The 21,248-nt window shown below is 43.7% G+C and overlaps 2 protein-coding genes across 14 annotated transcripts in view; one reads left to right on the plus strand and one right to left on the minus strand.

Annotated features, from left to right (window-relative positions):
- TP53BP1 (tumor protein p53 binding protein 1) overlaps window positions 1–18,993 on the plus strand; it is a 75,403-nt gene extending 56,410 nt beyond the window's left edge. For 6 of the 11 annotated variants that reach the window (XM_049897314.1, XM_049897308.1, XM_049897311.1 and 3 more), the window contains 11 exons: window positions 1,661–1,813; window positions 6,674–6,945; window positions 7,593–7,742; window positions 8,054–8,484; window positions 10,471–10,662; window positions 11,076–11,291; window positions 12,930–13,145; window positions 16,743–16,837; window positions 17,354–17,553; window positions 18,096–18,241; window positions 18,617–18,992. In XM_049897314.1, the coding sequence (XP_049753271.1) occupies window positions 1,661–1,813; window positions 6,674–6,945; window positions 7,593–7,742; window positions 8,054–8,484; window positions 10,471–10,662; window positions 11,076–11,291; window positions 12,930–13,145; window positions 16,743–16,837; window positions 17,354–17,553; window positions 18,096–18,241; window positions 18,617–18,804 (2,259 nt within the window). In that variant the 3' untranslated portion in view covers window positions 18,805–18,992. Of the gene's footprint in view, window positions 1–1,660; window positions 1,814–6,673; window positions 6,946–7,592; window positions 7,743–8,053; window positions 8,485–10,470; window positions 10,663–11,075; window positions 11,292–12,929; window positions 13,146–16,742; window positions 16,838–17,353; window positions 17,554–18,095; window positions 18,242–18,616 lie in introns of all 11 variants that reach the window. The other 5 variants (XM_049897315.1, XM_049897316.1, XM_049897317.1 and 2 more) reach the window with 1 other exon arrangement.
- The window catches only part of TUBGCP4 (tubulin gamma complex associated protein 4), a 39,758-nt gene continuing 37,467 nt past the window's right edge, over window positions 18,958–21,248 (minus strand). For all 3 annotated transcript variants that reach the window (XM_049897324.1, XM_049897325.1, XM_049897323.1), the window contains one exon: window positions 18,958–20,721. In XM_049897324.1, coding sequence (XP_049753281.1) covers window positions 20,709–20,721 — 13 coding nt within the window. In that variant the 3' untranslated portion in view covers window positions 18,958–20,708. The remainder of the gene's footprint in view (window positions 20,722–21,248) is intronic.

The following is a 21,248-nucleotide window of genomic DNA, read 5'->3' on the forward strand; positions in this document are numbered from 1 at the left end:
CTGGGCTGTCCGGGTTCTGATCGGGGCACTCTCGTGATTGGGGTATGACAGGCCAATTCTCTGATCTGTTCATTAACCAGAGTTGTTACAGAAATGTTTTAAGGGATAACTAATGGTTGAATAAACTTCTCTGTTTTTGATTTTATTTATATTTATTCACAAAATTTACACATCTCTATTTTAGCAGATATTTCATCCCTAAGGATGATGGTGGAATGGGAATTATTCAGATAAATTATTGAAAGCTTTAGTAAATTTAGGAACATTACCACCATCTTGTCAAGAAAAGCCCAGAATCAAGCATTATTGGAGTAGTACATGAATTCTTTTTAAAGATTTGGCCACCTTGATGCTGACTGCTGAAAGTAAAACCAGCCTACCGTGGGGGAAATAAGGTGGGAGACAAAGGGTGTATTTTGTTGCCCTCAGAATTGCAGAGCCAGAACGGGGCTCACATGTGGATAAATGTGATAGAGGCATGGTGAGAAAGCATGTATTTGTTAAGAAACACAAGACTGAAATTTTAGCATGTTGTTGGCCACAGGCAGGTCCTACGTAATAAAGGCTGGAGTGCTCAAAGAAACTGATGATTGGAGGTAGTAAGTAGGGCTTTACTAAGAAGTCATCTTTTTTTTTTAATTATCTGAATCTCACTAAAGCATGAACTCGGGGGTTATCTGTAAATAAAAAATTGTAAACACAGAATAATGCATTTGGGTGCTATTTTAGTTAATCCAGTTTATTTGAATGGAGGTTGTCTTAGTTACATTTTTTGTGAATCAGAGATAATGCATTTGAATTATATCAGAAGTATTGAATATATTATACCTGTCCTGAATTTTCCATCAGGTATTTATGTCTAACACAGTGCCTGGTACCCATAAGTTTTTATGTTCAGAAAATGTGTAATGTTTTTTGAATGAAAGAGGCTCAGTCTCCCTAAATAATTGTATGAAACAGTTGTCGTAAATACGGGGTCTTATTTTAACAATTTAACTGCATACATATTCTTTGTAGTAGAACTAGATACAGAATTCTAATTTGGTAATATTTCTTGTTTCTGGACACTAGGTCAACTCTCTAGCCATAATCTATTCTTTGGAATAGATTAAATATTTCATATTTAATTCTGGGAGAGATCAGTGTACCTTGTTCCAGGTATAAATAAACTATGGTTTTCACTACTAATGCAGGAAAAACAGACTTCACAGAGATGAGCAGGTATGTCATTCTGGTTTTATGTAAAGGATTAGGGAATACCCTCCTCTTTTCAGAAAATTCTAAAGAGCCGTTGCAAGTATAAACTTGTACACTAATTGACGAGCCAGCATCAAAATCAAAGGAATTATAGTCTAAAAATAATGTACTTTTTAGAGATCTAAAGTTTACCTAAATATCCCCAGATATAAGTGGTAGATGTCAAGATTTTGGTTTAGACAGGAAGAAGTCATTTTATGTCATGCTGATACAAACTGCTCTTAGCATCTGGCTGTACAAGTCCATGTCTGGTCTTACCTGTAGGTGAATAGAAAACAAAGCAGCTGGAAAATTCTGTCACACTAGATTCACGGAATCTCTGAACAATGCTCGTCGTGAAGTTGATCTGTGATTCTGTCAGTTCACACCGAGACCTGTGCTGTGTTCTATTTCCACATCTCAGGGAGAGGAAGAATTTGACATGCCTCAGCCTCCACATGGCCATGTCTTGCATCGCCACATGCGAACCATCCGTGAAGTGCGCACACTTGTCACTCGCGTCATCACAGATGTGTATTACGTGGATGGGACAGAAGTAGAAAGAAAAGTAACTGAGGTAACCCTGAGTCTGTGTGGCAACTTTCTTTTCATAGAAAAATCACTCTGGCTCCCTCTTTTCTGTGCCGCTGACTAATAACATTTCGTTTTCCTTCATCTTTTTTTTTTTTTTAATCAGAAAACAAAAAGAGTAATGACAACAAGATATAAGAACTGGGTTAGAAACAAGGTCCCAAATTCTGTCTTTCCCAGCCCTGGGTTTGCTGTTGATGTTTGGCCAGTTACTTCACCAGTTCCATCATGCTTTCCTTTTCTGTAAAGAACAGATTGATATCTCTAAGTCTCTCTCATGTATAAGTAAAAAACATTTTATATACTATTTTTAATCCCCCAAAATTCGAATGAGATTTAGAACTCCCTGTTTAGCTGCATGCTTGTCCTCACTGTTTTCTCATGTGTTCACTCTTTGTGTTCTTTCTGGGCTCCACGCATGTATGGTTACGGACCTGTGGGTAAGAAATGCGCCTTCACTTCGTAGTGCATTTCATTATGGACTAATTTCTAATGTCGGAATAGCATTGACATTTATGGGCTGTTTGTTATGCTTGATAACATCACATGCTCACTTTATTTAAAACTAATACTAGCTGGGATTAGACAGCTTTTCTCAAAAGTCTGGGACCTTTCCTGGTGTACATGTTAAGATATGGGAACCATTTTATTAGTTGATAAGAGACACAATTGTTTTCTTTCGTCTTTTTTTTTTTTTTTTTTGATTCACCCAGGTACTTTACTTCTATCTGCTAGCCATATAGGCAGTTGTGCCCAGAGAGAATTACTCTGATACGTGGTTTTAGGAGCCCTGGTGGTGCAGTGGTTAAGAGCTCAGCTGTGAACCAAAATGTCGACAGTTTGAATCTGCCAGCTGGTCCTTGGCAACCTTATGGGGCAGTTCTCTGTCCTGTAGGGTCACTATGAGTCAGAATTGACCCACCGGCAATGGGTGTATGGTTTTATTAAATGGGACCTATGACTGCTGTGGTAGAGCAGTGGGCCGTTGTAGCCCTGATGTCAGATAACATTGGACATTAATTTGAGAAATTGTCTTTACTGATTATACACCAGATTCCAGAAATACTCCTTTAAAGTGTTGATTTATCTTCAGTTTTATGTTTGTAGAATTTTTTTCAATATTATTACTATTTTGGAAAAATTACAAACTTAGCAGCTTTATAGAAAAACAATTTGCTTTACAAAAAATTTTTGTAGTCCACATTGAACTCTGCCACGTACTGTATTAGTTATTATACATATTACTTCATTTAATATCTTACATAGTTCTTTCTAAAGTGTATTTCTGGAATCAGCAGGCCTGCCAGATATGCTGAGGGAAAAAAGGCTCGGTAGATGTGAGTTTAGCAACACCACAGGCTGTAATTCCTTCCCCTGGTGGAATTCACATTGCGTATTACCATGTTAAAGGTTCTGTGAAGTCCTTTAGTAAAGATACCTATTTTATTCCGTTTAACCAGCATTTCCCAAATTTATTTGACCATTGAACTTTGTTTTTAGGCAATACTTGTTATGCTCTTGTGGAACATAGTTTGGGAAGCACTGCTGTGATTTAAGTATGATAATAATAGTGACTAACATTTATTGAGCCCTTACTGTGTGCCAGGCTCTCTTCTAAGGACTTTAAGTGAATTGATTTATTCAGTTCTCATAACACTTTGCAGATGAAGAAACTGAGGCATAGCAAGTTGAAGTAACTTGCTTAAGGTTATACAATTAATAAATAAAGGAACTGGAATTCCTCCCAGGCAAACTAGCTCCAGGGCCTCCATTTCTTACCACTATGTTATGCTGTCTCTGCAGGGCAGAAATAATAGGCATCAAAAGAAAGGCACATATCATGGTAGTTCAGAGGAGTAAGAGACTCATCTGAAGGGAATTTTGATAAAGTCTTTCTGGATGAGGTGGCATTAGAGTTGGGCATTAAAGGTTTTAGATATTGGGAAATAAGGGGAAGGGGCATTCCATGAGGAAGGCCTGGTGAGCAAAGACACAGAGCACCCAGGAGGGAATAGTCTAGCTGGTGGGCAGCACTTAGATATGTAGGAGAGTGAAGGTAGACAGGTGTCTGAGGCCAGATCATGGATCCAGTGAACTCTAGGAAATACCCCTAAGTGTAAAGCTATCCCATGCTCAGGGAAGGAAGAAGAAACATAACTATGAAGAAATTTCCTTCCCTTGCCTCTTCTTTTGTGGCCCTTGTTTCTTTGTAAGTTGTTAAAGATTTTGTTCATTTACTTACCAGTGGCTTCTTTAGCACTGGGACTATGATGATAAGAAGACAGTGTCCCTGTGCTCCAGGAACATAGGGTTGACAGGCAGTAAATCCAGAACTTGTTGATTGCTATGGTGCAGGTGTGGAGAGGGTGTGTTAGAGAGGATGGAGCCTGTAAGCCTATCTGAAGGAGCTAAAAGGCCACACCAAAGAGGGAGTGCTCAAAAAAGAGTGGCAGATAATATTGAGAGGATGAGAGAGCAGGACTCTGCAAGCAGAATGAAAAGTCCTGTAAATATGTAGATAGTGTGGTATGCTTGGTGAATGTCTAGAAGGTCAGTATGACAAGATTGTGTAGGGTGGAGAGTAGTGAGAGAGGACGCTGGGGAGAGGTTGGTCAGAACCCAGAGCATAAAGGGCTCTGTATATTGTAGGAAGAAGTTGAGATTTTCATCTTCTGTGTGATGGGTAGCCTTTAAAGAATTTTGGGCAAGTGAGAATTTTGGGCTCAGATTTGCCTGTGGGAAAGGTCAGTGTGACAGTAGATTGGAGTGGGTTGAGACTAGAGGTGTATAGCTCAGGAAAGAGGTAATGAATTTCAGATTGGGGCAGTAGCAGGAGGAGTTTGAGAGGAGAGAAGTAGATGGAATAAAACCTGTGTAAGGTGGAAACCTGTCAGAGAAGGAAAACTAAAATATTTTCCACTAATAGCTATAGAAGAGTGGCAAGACTGCACCCTGTCAAAGGCACAAAACTTGTGAGACTTGGAAAAACAAGGTAGTCCCATAAGTTCCAGCTCTCACAGGTTTCACTGTACAAGAAATATTTTGAAAGTAATATTGATAGGATCTGATGAATTCCTGAATGTAGGGGTTAAGGGAGAGGGAGGAATCTAACATGATTCCTGCAGGGTGGGGAGGAGAGTTGCCTCGGGCAGCTGGATGGTTGGTGGTCCCATATACTAAGATGGAGAATATAAACAGGCTACTGGTTTGAGATGAAGATCCTTCATACATATTTACTGAGGGACTGTTTTGTGGCAGGCACTGAGCTAGATGTGGGGGATACTTTGGTCTTAGAACCCTTTCCCACTGAGCATCACTTCACCTCAAAAGCTTCTTAAACCTGAGCTCAAGGCAGCCACAACCAATCCATCAAAGTAGGCATGTGAGATAGAACCAGTTTGACATTCATGTGGTCTATAAATACTGAAAACACATTTCTCTGTTTTTTTTTTTTTTTTTAATTTTTGTGCTTTAAGTCAAAGTTTACAATTCACGTCAGTTTCTCATAAAAAAGCTTATACACAGATTGTTATGTGACCCTGGTTGCTCTCCCTATAATGTGACAACACATTCCTCTTTTCCACCCTGTATTCCCTGTGTCCATTCATGCAGCTCCTGTCCCCCTCTGCCTTCTCATCTCGCCTCCGGGCAGAAGCTGCCCACTTAGTCTCATGTGTCTACCTGAGCCAAGAAGCTCACGCCTCACCAGTATCATTTTATGTCTTATAGTCCAGTCTAATCCTTGTCTGAAGAGTTGGCTTCGGGAATGGTTTTAGTTTTGGGCTAACAGTTCAGGGGCCATGTCGTCTGGGATCCCTCCAGTCTTAGTCAGACTGTTAAGTCTGGTTTTTTTACTAGAATTTGAGTTCTGCACCCCATTTTTCTCCTCCATCAGGGACTCTCTGTTGTGTTCCCTGCCGGGGCAGTCATTAGACACCATCTAGTTCTTCTAGTCTCAGGCCGATGGAGTCTCTGGTTTATGTGGCCCTTTCTATCTCTTGGGCTCATTTTCCTTGTGAAAATGTATATATTTTCGTCACAACCTCTTTGTTCTTCATTTTTCCAAACAGTTATTCCGTTTTAGCCTATAAGTTTCCATTTCCTTGATCTCTTATTGAAAGGTAATAAAAAATAACTAATGTAAAAAAAGAAAATGTAGAATGCTACCGACTACTAATCAAGTACCTAGTAGGGCTCCTAACTGTTGATCATTTTCCTTTAACCTACCTACCTCCTTACCTGTCTTTGTTCAGACGGGGAATTACCTCTGTCCTCTGGGCTAGAATTCTTGTTGGTTTCTCAGTAGCCAGAGCTTGTGAACTTGTCTAATAAAATGATAATTTAACTTAGTTCAGTATAGCAGCCTCTCTCTTTCCAATCTAGTGCCACCTTTATTTTATTTTTTATTGAGGTATAATATATTCCCAGAAAATGCACAGATCTTAAATGTTCAGTTTAGTAGGTTTTGACAGTTTACATACCTATGTGTTGGAATCAACTTGACAGCAGTGGGTTTTTGGTTTTGGATGTAACCACTCTCCATGAGCCCTGGTGGTGTAGTGGTTAAGAGTTCAGCTGCAAACCAAAAGATCGGCAGTTTGAATCCACCAGCTGCTCCTCAGAAACCCTGTGGGGCAGTTCTACTCTGTCCTGTAGAGTCACTACGAGTCAGAACTGACTCGACAGCCTCTAACAAAGGTAACAAAAACCACTACCCAAAACAAGATATAGAGCATTTTCCTCCTGAAATTCCCACCTTTCCTGCAGTCTGGGATTTTCCAGCCATTGTGTTAGCATTATGTTGTCGTGGCTTCTCTCAGCTTCTGTATCCATTTCTTCCTTTCAGGAGACTGAAGAGCCAGTTGTAGAATGTCAGGAGTGTGAAACTGAAGTTTCCCCTTCACAGACTGGGGGCTCCTCCGGTGACCTGGGGGATATCAGCTCATTCTCCTCCAAAGCATCCAGCTTACACCGCACGTCAAGTGGGACGAGTCTCTCAGCCATGCACAGCAGTGGCAGCTCAGGGAGAGGAGCCGGACAACTCAAAGGGAAAACCAGCGGGACAGAACCCGCAGATTTTGCCTTACCCAGCTCCCGAGGAGGCCCAGGAAAACTGAGGTGCAGACAGGGTCTCCAGAGGGAGAGCCACAGCAGGGGCAGGGTTGCTGGCATTTTAATATCACAGGAAAAGGGGAGTAATGGAAATCCGCCCCATCCTTCACCTAGGATAAATCCACTCCTCGTTTTCATTTGTCCTGTCCTATTTTTTATTTTGGGTTTGCATGGGAGGTAGGGTGGAGCCCTCTGGGAGGTAGACTTTGTTGGTAAAGAAGCTCCTGAGAAAATGTGGAAAAACAGGTAATGGGATTTGGGAAGGCTGTAGTCTGCAAGTGTTTTGGTTGGGAATACAGAAAGTTTGGGGATAGTAGCCCCAGCTGGATACTTCTCTTAGCTTTTTGTTTTGTCCTCTGCTGGTGTCCAGAGCCTGAAGTAGGGGAGAAATGGGCGTGCTGTGTTTGAGGGCAGCAGTAGGAAGGTTTGTTAGGAGGGAATAAGCTCACATGGAGGAGAAAGTCCTTCGCTTGTCATCCCGTGCTGCCCACTTCCTGGCCGAGATTTTGGTGGTGGGTGTGTCACCAGCTTCCTGCTGCCCTGGAGACCCAGCACATGTTGGCCTGGCATATGGTCTGAGGGTCAGGGGGAGACTTTGTGAAGAAAGGATTCAGTAGCAGGCGCTATCAGACTAACCTGTCTTCATTCTCTAGTCCTAGAAAAGGGGTCAGTCAGACAGGGGTGCCAGTGTGCGAGGAGGATGGCGACGTGGGCCTTGGCGTCAGACAGGGAGGGAAGGCTCCAGTCACGCCTCGTGGGCGCGGGCGAAGGGGCCGCCCGCCTTCTCGGACCACTGGAACCAGGTACCCGGGTAGTGTGAGATAAATTTAGTCTGTGACTTCTTTAGAAAAATAAAAAGGGAGTAGAGAGCAGAGAGGGGAGTAGAGAGTATGTGGGGTGTCAGGAGGGAGAAGAGGGACCCACATTGATTGGGGAGTGGGCAGGGATCAGAGTGAGTCCACTGGAAGACCAGGCTCATGCCTGTGATGGGGTTATCAGAGAATGGGCTAAAGAGACCCATGGACAAAGAAATGGGAAGATGTAGTAGTATGTATGTATGTATTTTCCCTGTTTTTATTCTCGCTGCCTTATCCTATCTTTTCTCTCTCTTCAGAGAAACAGCTGTACCTGGGCCCTTGGGCATAGAGGACATTTCACCCAACATGTCTCCGGACGATAAATCCTTCACCCGTATTGTGCCCCGAGTACCAGACTCCACCAGACGAGCAGACGTGGGTGCTGGTGCTTTGCGTCGCAGCGACTCTCCAGAGATACCTTTTCAGGCTGCTGCTGGCCCCTCTGATGGCTTAGATACCTCCTCTCCAGGGAACAGTTTTGTAGGGCTTCGAGTTGTAGCCAAGTGGTCATCCAATGGCTATTTTTACTCTGGGAAAATCACACGAGATGTTGGAGCTGGGAAGTATAAGTTGCTCTTTGATGATGGGTACGAGTGCGATGTGTTGGGCAAAGACATTCTGTTGTGTGACCCAATCCCGCTGGATACTGAAGTGACCGCCCTCTCGGAGGATGAGTATTTCAGTGCAGGTAATAAAAGGAGCGTGGTCTGTAGAGATTTGCTGTACCGTGGGGCAACTACCAAAAGCTTTCATTCAAGCCTGGTTATTTTTCTGGGGTCTCTGCAGTCGGGGATTCTTTCCTGCAACACTGGTTACTCTCACAACTGACTGCTTGGTTTGTTTGTTTGTTTGGAACTTGTTTGTATTTATAATAAACATTTTATTTTGGAATAATTTTAGATGTACAGAAAAGTTGCAAAGACGGTGCACAGAGTTCCCATATACCCCTCCCTCAGCTTCTCTTGTTAACATCTTTCATTAACATGGTACCTTTGTCACAACCAAGAAGCCAGTGTCGGTACATTGCTGTTAACTAAACTCCAGACTCTATTTGGATTTCACCAGTTTTTTTTTTTAAGTAGGCAGTTCTCTGTATTGGTGATGATGAGGGATTTGTGTGTCTTCTTACTGTCTCATGTTCTGATTCTTTGACTATATTGTCCTTTCTAATGATCCAATTTGGAGATACATGTTTGTGTTGAGTTGCTCATTGACAAAGACATCATATCTGGGGATTTTGGGGAACAGATTGGGATATAATGAGCAAAAATGCTTTTACTTGAAGCCTCTCCAGGCTTTCTTGTGATTTGGAATCCTCTCCTCTGAGTAGTTGCTGTTTGCTCCTTTGTTTCAGTGTCAAACGGGCCACTTCACCTTCCAGTTCTGGATAACACCATTAGCTGTGCGTGGCATCAGTTTGGAGTAGCACACAGATTGTGTGTATTCATGTATTCGTTCTGCTCTCAGGTGTGAAAGCTGCTCTCGTAGGTCCTCTTTGGTTCTCTTGCAGCAAAGGTAGACAATCCTGTATCCAGAGTGAATCATGACATCAGGGATGGGGGCTTTATGTCCCAGTAACGGAGGCTACTAGTGTCGACACTGGCCTGGGTTTAGTTCTGGTAGTTCTTCAGTAGCATGGAGTGTATTGTAGGCCTTGAGCTTCTGTGTGTTTAGTTTGGCAATAGAGAGTTAAGCCAGAGGTTGAGCAAGCAAGGAGAAAGAGATTATTCTGTGGCATAGATGAGAGAACCATGGCCTCCTTTGACCTTTGCAGTCCTTCCTTGGTGGGGTAGGCTCTGTATCTCTTTCTGCCCTTCGTTCCAGTAGCAGCTAACGGGAGAGATTAAAATGTACCTTTCTGTTTATAGAAACGAAAAAGTGTTCCTATTGCCTTGTTTTTATATCGTATACATACATCTTTTTAGACTAATACAGTCCTGTGAATGGCTTGTTGATTGACATCTGGAAAGCACTGTTGTTGCTTTCAGAGGATTGGACATAGGTTTTACTCAAGATCACACAGCTTGGTGGTAGGAGAATTAGACCTAGACTTAGGTCTCCTGAATTTTAGCAGCTTTTCATTTACCTCACCTTGTGTTCCTTCTAACCTAAAGGCCCTACCTTCAGGCCTTGGATCAGAACAAGAGCGGAAAAGCAGATAATAGGAAAGGAAGATTAGGCAGAAGGGGCAGGATTTTCTCCTTCTTTTCGCTCTCTCTCTCTCTCAAAATGATGAACGATGCCGTCTTTTACCTCCAACCTAAGTTTAACTCAAGAATTATCGGTCAGCTTCTCCCCCAAAAAATAGACAACCAAGAAGGGAAGGTTTTGTAAGTTATAATGGAATTGTTAAGAAACCACATTCCATTTGAACTATTTGAACCACCAACAAGCCTTAAAGGCTGGCTTTGGAGATTAGCTTTAATTTTTTTTTTTTTTTTTTAAATAACTAAAGTCCTGTTTCTTTTGGGACACTTTCCGTGTCCCAACCCTAGGTTAGTAGCTGCATATATCCTGAGTGGTGTTATTGCTTGGGATTGACAGCTGGAATTTTGTTAAGACCTAACTTCGGTCTGCAGTTGGATCTCTTAATTCCCTGGTTCAGGCCCACTTGGCAGTGAGGATGCTAGCAGCCTAGGCAATGGCAATCTTTTCTTCTGTTCTTTTCCCTCAGGAGTGGTGAAAGGGCATAGGAAGGAGTCTGGGGAGCTGTACTACAGCATTGAAAAAGAAGGCCAGCGGAAGTGGTATAAGCGAATGGCTGTCATCCTGTCCTTAGAGCAAGGCAACAGGCTGAGAGAGCAGTATGGGCTTGGCCCGTATGAGGCAGTAACACCTCTCACCAAGGCAGCAGATATCAGCTTAGGTAAGACCTTGGCATCCTGAGCAGCAGCCTTTGAGCCCCTGCTCTATTTGCAGAGGAGGGAGAGATTTTTGGAGCAACTGTTAATGCTTTCCTAACTTGCATGATTCCTGTATGTGGCTTATCAGATGGTGATGAGCTGTCATTTTCTGGAGCCACTGCCTATCTTTCCTTCCTAGGACTAAGTAGTAAGTCCTCGGGGTTTTTCTGGCCTCCCCAGATGTACAGGGGACCAAATACATTTTCACTCAAGGCTAAGACTGGGACAGAAAACATGTTGGCCTTAGAATAGGCTCTCTGTCCACATGGAAGTAGGGAAGGGGCACTGTGGTATTAGTTTTGGCTCTGCCTAGTTTCTTGGAGCTCAGGGCCTCTGACCATGGGAATTGACCAGCCTTTGGCTTATCCCACTGCAGACAATTTGGTAGAAGGGAAGCGGAAACGGCGCAGCAACGTCAGCTCCCCAGCTGCCCCCACTGCCTCCAGCAGCAGCAGCACGACGCCCACCCGTAAGATCACAGAAAGCCCTCGTGCCTCCGTGGGAGTTCTCGCAGGCAAAAGAAAACTTATAACTTCTGAAGAGGAGCGGTCCCCTGCCAAGCGTGGCCGAAAGTCTGCCACTGTGAAACCTGGTGAGTGCTACCTTTTGCCCCATTCTCCCTCGCACCACAGTGGAACATAGTGCGAGCTGCTGGAGAGATGGGCCTAATACCTGACAGCGGCCCCTCTGTCCTGGCTGCAAAGTTGGGGTCCATCACAAGCCCACACGTAGTACTCAGACACAGTTTACTGCATCGCATCCTCCTGCCAGAGTCCAGTGGGAGTAAATAGGGGAAGGACTTCATCACAAACATCCTTGACTCCTGTCGGTTTTAGGAGGGAAAGAGAAGTACTGAATTTTAAGCAGATTCAAAATAGGTAAAGTTGGTCTTCCTTTGCCTGGCACCATCTTCTGCCTCTTGGGAACTCTGTTCCCCTCTCCCTTGTGCTCGGGGCCCTCTAGCTTTCTGAAACTTCCTATTGAAAGGCTGTACCTCAGCCTGTGACCAATTGCCACTATCACCAGACAACCCCGTTTCTGTCCCTTCGTGTTTGATGTTAAGGAGTTCAGTCCATCTATTGATTGAGCCTTTGCTGTGACCAGGCCCGGTCGCTGTGGGTTCTGGGGGTACAGACGTAAGTGCTCGGTTTCTGCCCCGAAAGAGCTCTCAGATGGGCAGTTGAATAAAGCTTCATTGATTGTTACATTGACCTGGTACTGGAGCTTTTGTTTCCTGTGTATTTGAGTGTATCATCTCCATATCTACCCAAGGCTTCTGCAGCGTTTCAGGGTACTTAAAAACAACAGCTAACATTTATTGAATATCTGATGTGTGAGGCATGGTGCTAAGTGCTTTGTGTATACTATGCGTATAATCCCTATGAAGTATACGTGCTGGAATTCCTTTTCCAGCTGAAGAATCTGAGGCACACAAAAGTTGGCCAGCTTGCCCAAGGTAACAAAGCAAGCCAGGATTCACACTCTGGAAGTCTGACTTGGAAGGCCAGGCTTGTAAATACTACATGAGATTGCCTCTGAGACTGTTCTCTTGCTGCTGGTTTTATTTTAGGGAGGCATGACCTGTCTGTCGTCTTAGCCTCCTAATGAGCCTACAACTCAGCTTTTCCAGGTCAGCTCTCCGTTTTCTTCTCAGAGGACTTGGTGGTGCACTCCTAGCATGGGTGTTCTGGGAGTCCTGGACTGGTTGGCTCACTTGCCTACCCTCAGGTGTTGGAAACTGGGTATTTTGATGCAGCCCCATCAGGACGCAAAAACACTTTATTTCCAAGTGTTCTGTGCACTGTCCTAGTAAGGATAGGTGTAGGGTGGGAGTTACCTGCTGGGGACATTTCTTGGTAATAAAAAAGTGTTCGTTTTCTAAGGCTGCTTCAAAATATCACATATCCTGGGAATAACAGAGCACTAAGCAGGGCAAGTGGGCGAAGATTTCCCACCACTCTTCACCCTTATCTGTTCTGTGTTAGAACCACCTCTTCCTTCAGATGACTTCGATGTATACAGTGTCATGAATGTAAAATTCCCTTTGTTGTGAATTTGGTCCTGGGTTGTTGGCCACTTAAAATGGTTGCCCTTAGGAATGGTCTTTGTCTCATAGCTCAAAAAAGTTCATCAGGGACATTGCCTATCCAGAACCTCATGCTTGGTTCTAGCGTCTTTGCCCAGGCAGCAGTCAGTATCCCTCCAGTCACTGTGCCTCTGTCCTTCCCAGGTGCAACGGGGGCAGGAGAATTTGTGAGCCCCTGTGAGAGTGGAGACAACTTGGGTGAGCCCTCTGCCGTGGAAGAGCAGAGGGGGCCTTTGCCCCTCAACAAGACCTTGTTTCTGGGCTATGCCTTTCTCCTCACCATGGCCACAACCAGTGACAAGTTGGCCAGCCGCTCCAAACTGCCAGATGGTCCTTCAGGAAGCAGTGAGGAAGAAGAGGGTAAGGCCCTGGGAGGCCCTGGGGACTGTGATACATGTGTATTTCCTTCCTTTCCAGTCACTTTATGAGCCTCTGCGACCCCGCCCTCCCTGCCCTCACTGTATGTAGAAGGGGGCAGGGCAGTGGCAAGTGGGATCTTGGTCAGGGTCAAGTGAAAGTTAATTTGTACCCTGCTTCTTGTTTTATAGATTGTTCCCACAAAATTCCTCTTACTGGTTCCACAGAACAATCCCGTGAGGCAGATGGGAGTTAGGTCTTATTGGTTATTTCACAGATGAAGAAACAAGCTTAAAGAGGTTAAATAATTGCTCTTTGTCCACAGTAATAGTAGATTTGGGACTAGCACGCAGTGTTGGTTTTCCTGCTACCATCATCCAAGTCTGTCAGGCGTCTAAATGCCTCGCCATCTTCCTCAGGTGTGCTCTAGGGGCAGCTGTTAGAGCAAACCCACATGGAGGGGTGGCTGGGTGTCTCGAGAGCTGTAACACTGGGAATGTGGGGGTGCTGACGCCCCAGGCTGACTTCAGAGAAATGACTTTTGGGCCTTTTCAACTCTTGTGCCTTAAACTAAATTCATACATTGCTTTTCTGTGTGGTCCGTTATTTAGTGTTTGAGTGAAGACTGCAGTGGGAAGAAGTAAACTTTATGTATTTCAGCTGCTCAGAAGTGCGTGCTAGGCGGGAGAGTGGGCAGGTGCAGATGTATACACTGTAAGTGGACGTTAGAAGTATCCAAGTGTGTCTGCAAGGGCTGATGGCCCAGGTGGAACGAGCTCTGACTAATGTTGAGTCTTCAAGAGGGATTCCAGTTAGGGAACAAGGTTATCATAAAACAGCACCACTAAAGATCTGTGATGGTTGGCATCTCAGGCATTGTGGATGCCTCTTTTTCCTGTTTAACTGAAACATCTCACCAACTAGAATCATGTGGATGGAGATCTGTATGGGGACATGGGGAGGGCAATCAGGGAGTTAGAATTAAAGGTGGTTATTTGGAAGGTACACAGAGTCCTGAGCAGAGGCTCTGGGGTGGGGACTTTGGGCTGTGAGAGTGAGTGTGGTCTGGGTAGGAGTCTCAAGGCTAAGCGTGTACAAAGGCTACTTTTGTCAGACAGAATACAGATCACTACAATGGCCAGTAAGGTATGAGAGGAGTGTCCTAGCCAAAAACTTTTTTTACTTTGATGGTAAATAATTTGGAGCCCCTTGAGGATTCTGCAAAGGGGTATGTCATGGCATCAAAACAGTGTTCATGGTCTGATTTTCTTTTGCTTTTACAATATTGCTGCACTCTATTCTCTAACGTCCTAGCCCTGCTCTAGACCAGGACTTCATAAGGCAGCTCTGCAGATATTTTATTTGGTCCAGCATAGTTGTAAAAGCAGACTTTGGTATGAGATGCAGGCTGTCTGATTCCTTGAAAAAAAACAGGCCTTTATGAGACTTAATAAACTCTACTCATAAAACCCCCTCCATTCCCCCTTTGCTTATACATCATGTTTTCAATTCCATCCTATAACATGAGTGAGGGGAGTTGGCCTTGTTTTCATGAAGAAGAATTTGGACTTTTTTTTTTTTTTTTTTAAAGGATCTCCAGGTTTCTGGTAGAAAGTATGGTTATCTCTACTTTGTGTTTGGCTCCTTCATCCTTGGATGCTGCCCTAACAGCAGCAGAATCCTGAATTTTTTTTTTTGGCATATAAAAATGCTCACAGATTCTTCAGTCTTAAGAAGGCTGAAGACACCTGTCCTAAAACAACCCTCTACAGAATTACAGTTTTTAAGAAACTATGTGATAGGTCTTGCAGATAAATGGGAATCTGTAAGATGCTAGTTTATACCAAGAGCTCAGTAAAATACTTGAATCCATCTTATAGAAATATTTATTAATGAGTTAAGAATATGGTGGTACTCAGTCTTGGTGGGTGGGACATATAGGAGGGACCCATCCACCACAGGGATTGATTCTGGAGTTGGGTCTATTTAGTATCTTCATCCGTGATATAGATGATGGAATTAACAAACTGTTCATTATAGCCTCTGGTTGGGCAGGGCTGCTCATACCTCAAAAGTAAATCGAGTCCAAACTAATTGAGAAAAATCAGAAAAATGGACTGTCTACACAAGGTAATATGTAATTACCCAAATGCAAGAAAATATAATTGGAGATGAAAGCTGAAGTAGGCCAGGACTGGAAACAACTGGATTAAGCAGACATAAACTACGTTTTGAGAAAAATAAAGGACAATGAAGGAAGTCAGCAGCGCCTCAGCAGTGGAGTCGCGGTACCGAAGATTGTGACGTGCGGTCAGGAGAACGCTCTGACAAAGCTGAGAATTAGCCCTGCTGTTTCTGGGTTTCTGATAAGCATTTAGTTTCTAGTTTGGGTTTTCATTTTGAGAAGAACATGGAGAATTTTGAATCAAGAAAAGGACAATAAAAACAAATAGGCTGGACAAATCAGGTGTAAACGAAGGTGGAGCCTGGGACTGGGGCACAAACACTGCCTGAGCAGCTCCAGTAGGCAAGGAGGGCACCAAGTGGGGGAACCATCTCTGGAAGGGGTCTGTGCTACCAGGTTTTACCTCTAGGTATGGGGGAGGGGAGTGGTCCTTGCATTGAACTTTGTGTTGGGTTTTTTATTTGTGATAAAATTTCAGTTACTTAGAACTTAATTTCCCAGAACTTGTAATTAACTAAAATCTCTAATGTCTTGCTTTTCTTTTTCTTTTAATGTGTTATTTATATATGAGAGGAGCAGATGACAAGAAAACAAGCTCAAATTAGCTATTTGCCCAAAAGAAGCAATTTGTAATTGCCTAGGGTCATTACAGCTTCAGCCTCATCTCTCATACCTTCTACTTCACCCTCAAGACTTGTAGAGCAGTCATTGATGTTCAGTGTCCTGAGGTACATCAAGATCATCAAAGGTAGATAGTTTTCAATAAAAAGGTCAAAACAGCATTTTCTGGCTAACTTCATTTAGTATCAGTTAAATTTTAAAACCATACTTTGAGCATTCTAGTTTATCATTTGAGCATTCTAGTTTATCAAAATTAGTGTACAAGAGGGTAAAAAATACTGATGAAGGGGAATTGTGAAGGCTTTATTATAGAAAGTATTGATCAGCTGTTCTTCACTTCCACAGAAGGCAGAACTAGAGGAAATGGGCTTAGTTTGCTTTGCAGCAGGAAAGATTTAGAGTAGACATAAGGAAGAACTTTGTGATGGTAAAGCTTATTTGAATTGGAATACATCACTGTGGGAAGTAGTGTGTGTCCATCCCTAGGAACAGACCCATGACTCAAAGACTTAGTGTAGCCCTTCTTCAGGAACCTTTGTTTTTAGGTCTAGGACCTACTTCCATTCCTCATCTCCCATATTCCTTCTGCTCTTGTCCCTTCTTTTGGCAGCATTTATAGGCCTCAAGACAAACCTCTTTCTGAACCATGGGGAAGCCTGTGACCTGTCTTTGGGACACACAGCTGTGGAGATAGCTGGGAGTGGGAAAGGGAACTGTGAGAAGCCAGGCATAAAGTAGCAAACGAGAAACCAACTAGTAGTAATGATTGATAACTTGGTTTTTTTCTGATGTAGAATTTTTAGAAATTCCTCCTTTCAACAAGCAATACACAGAATCCCAGCTTCGAGCAGGAGCTGGCTATATCCTTGAAGACTTCAATGAAGCCCAGGTGAGGAGTTTCTTTGTGTAGCTTCCTAGAGTGGCAAATGGTAAGAGTCCACTTGCTGTACCGACAAGCCTGAAAGGGGTGAGGGAAGTTGGGTGAAGTAGCTAGAGTTCTCAGAACTGGGAAACTGCCAGTGTTATTGCATGAAATAGAATTTTGTATTGTGTACAGGGAAGAGAAGTCAGAACCCTGGCTTAGAGTGGTTCTGTTGCGGGACAAAAGCAGACTGAAATTTGTTTAGTAGAGATCTCTATTAAAGTTGCTGATTCTTGGCCTGAAATGCATGGGATTTGGTTGTCCCTTGAGGATTCAAGCCCCCAGAAGCTGTAGGTGAGGCAGGGAGATAGGTAACTAGGGAAGCCACCTGGGCCTTTCAGTGAGAAGAGAGGCCGTGGCAGAAGGACCGCTAAGTCACATTTGGGGATCTTTACATTTGTTTTCCATGGCTCATTAGGGCTGCTCTTCAGGGGCTTCCCATAGAAGGCACCAGACCCATAGTCTCCATGTCTTTTCTTCTAGTGTAACACAGCCTACCAGTGTCTCCTAATTGCTGATCAGCATTGTCGAACCCGGAAGTACTTCCTGTGCCTTGCCAGTGGGATTCCTTGTGTGTCTCATGTCTGGGTCCATGACAGTTGCCATGCCAACCAGCTCCAGAACTATCGCAATTATTTGTTGCCAGCTGGGTACAGCCTTGAGGAGCAAAGAATTCTGGATTGGTGAGTTTGAGAGCCCATCTATAACTATATAGACAGGAAAACAGTAAGCTTTTGGAGTGGAGAGAAATTAGATGAGAGAATAAGTGTTATAGAAACGAACTAGTAAAGGATAAATTATGGAATCTGAGTGGGTTTGAAATTATTTCAGCAGTTTATCTAGTTTATTTCCCTAGGATATGTTGTTAGGGACTTTTGAAGAGGTGTGAGGATTTATATTTAGGTTCAGTATTCTCAACCTGTGAGGTTAAAGAACTAAGTTTTAAGCAGGCATTAAAATAAGAGGCTCAGGAACATGATCTGGATTACTAATGGTCCCAGGACAAACATGGAAATCAGAAGGGTTGCCATGTCCTCTGGCCAGGGTCCCAGAGACTATGCATCATTCGCAGAAGGTAAGGGTATGTGTACCGTAACACAAGGCTTAGTTCTGGAAGCATTCAGATGTACTTGAGCCTCTCTGCAGAGCAGCTGTTTGTTGGATATTACCTGTCATGCTAAAGTCCTTCAAATTGCAAGGTGTTGTGTCTCTGACTCCTTCATAGGCAACCCCGAGAAAACCCTTTCCAGAATCTGAAGGTACTCTTGGTATCAGACCAGCAACAAAACTTTCTGGAGCTCTGGTCTGAGATCCTCATGACTGGGGGAGCAGCCTCCGTGAAGCAGCACCACTCAAGTGCCCATAACAAAGGTACCTGGGAAGTATATGTGTGTTAGTGCTCCAAGGATGTCCTCAGACTCAGAGCTGTTAGGTCTTGTGGTCTAAGTCTTAGTTAGCCCTAATAGGTTGACCTTACCCATGTTTCTAAGAGAAGAAAACTACCACATTCAAGAGTGGGAGCCAACATGAGCCAAGCGTCTCCTGGTTTCCAGTGTGGTATTTGCTAATATTTCTCTAAGGTCAGCATGTAGTGGTAACCGTTCACTTCTAGTCGTGATCAGTAGCAGTGTGTTTGACAAGAAGGACTTTAGTTTGGGCAGAGTGAATGTTCTGGCTAGAAGGCATAGCTGTCTTTTAATGGAGGGCAGAACGAGTCTCCTCATTCCCTTTCTCCCGTTCTTGCAGACATTGCTTTAGGGGTGTTTGACGTGGTGGTGACAGACCCCTCATGCCCAGCCTCGGTGCTGAAGTGTGCTGAAGCGTTGCAGCTGCCTGTGGTGTCACAAGAGTGGGTGATCCAGTGCCTCATTGTTGGGGATAGAATTGGATTCAAGCAGCACCCAAAATATAAACATGATTATGTTTCTCGCTAAAGATCCTTGGTCTTACCAGTTTCCTTCCCTGCTGTTGTGAAGACTGTGTTTTAACCAGGTTTTAAATGTGTCTTGTGTGTAACCGGGTTCCTTGCATGGATCTTGTACATAGTTTTATTTGCTGAACTTTTATGATAAAATAAATGTTGAATCTCTGGTTGTAGTAACTGGGAGCTCCTCATCTACTTCTTTGAGCTTAATTTCAGAACAAATAGCAAGACGAACACGGTACCTTCTCTGAGGCTTCCAATTGGCTTGTTTACTTCAGGACGTCAGCGAGCCCAGGTTAACAGCTGTGCCAAAAGGTGGGTGGGATTGGGCACACTCTGAGTTTCCTGACAGTTTAAGGATGCTCAGCTCTAAAGAGAGACATTTCCCTAACAGCTGACTTGTGGGTACTCTCAACTCTCAGAGTAAAGAGGGAAAAGGATTAACCGCTGCACTTGGTAGGGTAACTTCCTCCAAGGAGAAACAGGAGAAGCACATGTGAGAACACCTGGAAATGTTAAATGCTCTAGCCAGAGGTCCAACATTTAAGTTTTTATTACTGTTGTCACAGTGGCTGGAGGCCGTTCTTTCCTACCCATAGCATCATCGTCCCTGTTCACATTCTCTCAATCTCTCAAGCAGGGGTCAGCACGTTTTTTTCTGTAAAGGGCTGTTTTGTGAATATTTTAGACTTTGTGGGCCATTTGGTCTGTTGCAGCCACCCACCCTTGCTGTGGTAGCCTGAGAGCAGCCAGAGAGAATCAGTAGAGGACTAAGTGTGGGCGTATCTCAACAAACCTTTATTTACAGACACAGGCAGCAGCTGTCATTTGCCAGCCTTGCTCCAGAGGCAGCAATGGAAGGGGTTGCCCTCACCGATAACAGCAGGGAGTCAGGTATAAGTACGTGCAGGTGTCCAGAGGACCAGATGTGGACGCCAGTACCGCGCGATGCATTCTCTCTGTTTGGAGAGGGCTGTTCCGTGGGTATTTATCATGGTTCACATTGATGAGAACCACAGTAGAAGTACCTCCGGTCCTGTGGTTCTCCTCACATGGGATAACTGGAACTGTAACTTTCAGTATCTGAAATCTGATAATTTGAGGTCACGTTTTTCTTAATGACCTTTTCTTAGGAAACAAAAGTACTTTAAACACATTGTCATTAACTACTATTGCCCTTTTATCGGTCTGTTAGAAATTATTGGCAAAATTCTTTAGATTCATAATTTTGAATTTCCTTAAGGGTAGAAAACTCTCAGTCTCAAATTCCTGAAGGAAGAAAAATAATCAGTATAGGTATAAATTACTTGGCAGGAGGAGAGGGTGGCTGGCTGTTTCTGCTTGGTAATGACAACATCCAGTATTCTACCTATTTATAAACATAAGTTCTTTTTCATGTCTGAGCCACAAAATATTTACCTTTCTGATCCATGCTGTTTACTTACTGTCATATCTTCTACAGCTTGAACGGTCCCTAGGTACACAGCAGGTGCTCAATAAATGTTCAATAAACGGACATACCCAAAAACTGTTCCAAATGCAGCACAGTCAGAGCACTGGCCTGGCCCGCAGGGGCGCAGCACAGTCAGAGCACTGGCCTGGCCCGCAGGGGTGCAGCACAGTCAGAGCACTGGCCTCGCCCGCAGGGGCGCAGCTGACCAACACATCCTTCTTGGTGGACGAGTTCAGAACTGCCCTGAGGTGCGGCAGGCCCCTTCCACATGGGGATTATGGGAATGAGTTATACCTCTGGATGCTCAGTAATTGCTTCTAGGAGAAAAGGTAGAGCCCTCTCAGTAGGCCGCAGACATTTGGTGAGTGGCTAGAGAATGGGATGCTTGTTTTGAATCTTCTTTTACAGACTTGGGAACGTGGTTAAGATTGACTGTTGTTTTGTTTATGTACCAGAAAACATCAAATCCCGAAACTACAAGAGAAAAAAAAAGATCCTCATTAAGTATCATGCTTTCCCAAGATTGTCTTCAAAGAAATATGAATCAGGGCAACCTCTGATCTTAAAACTGAAAAGATAGTTTCTTTGACTCTTTGGCTAAAATCTCTTAAAAGAATCTGCTTGAGTAGAAAGAGGGGAGAAGTACTTTTCTGTATGGGAATGAGAGAAGCAGAGGGGGGAGCTTTACCATGCCACCTACCACTGAATCTCGAAATTAGATTAAAAAAAGCTTAGCGTTGGAAGCCTTTCACAGATAAGGATGCAGGGGGCCAGCGAGGCAGAGTTGCACAGCTAGGTTAGTGTCAGAACTGGGAATGGAAGCCACAATGCCTCCCCACATAGCAGTACACACCTTAGGAAAGAACTTAAGACCCATCTCTGTGCCAGGTGTGTTAATATCTTACTATGATGATGATTTTTACTACAAAATAACCTACTGCCATCAAGCCGATTCCAGCTCATAGTGACCCTGCAGAATGATCCACAGGGTTTCCAAGGCT

The sequence above is a fragment of the Elephas maximus genome, chromosome 10 (assembly GCF_024166365.1).
Source record: "Elephas maximus indicus isolate mEleMax1 chromosome 10, mEleMax1 primary haplotype, whole genome shotgun sequence".
In the NCBI taxonomy this organism is placed as follows: Eukaryota; Metazoa; Chordata; class Mammalia; order Proboscidea; family Elephantidae; genus Elephas; species Elephas maximus.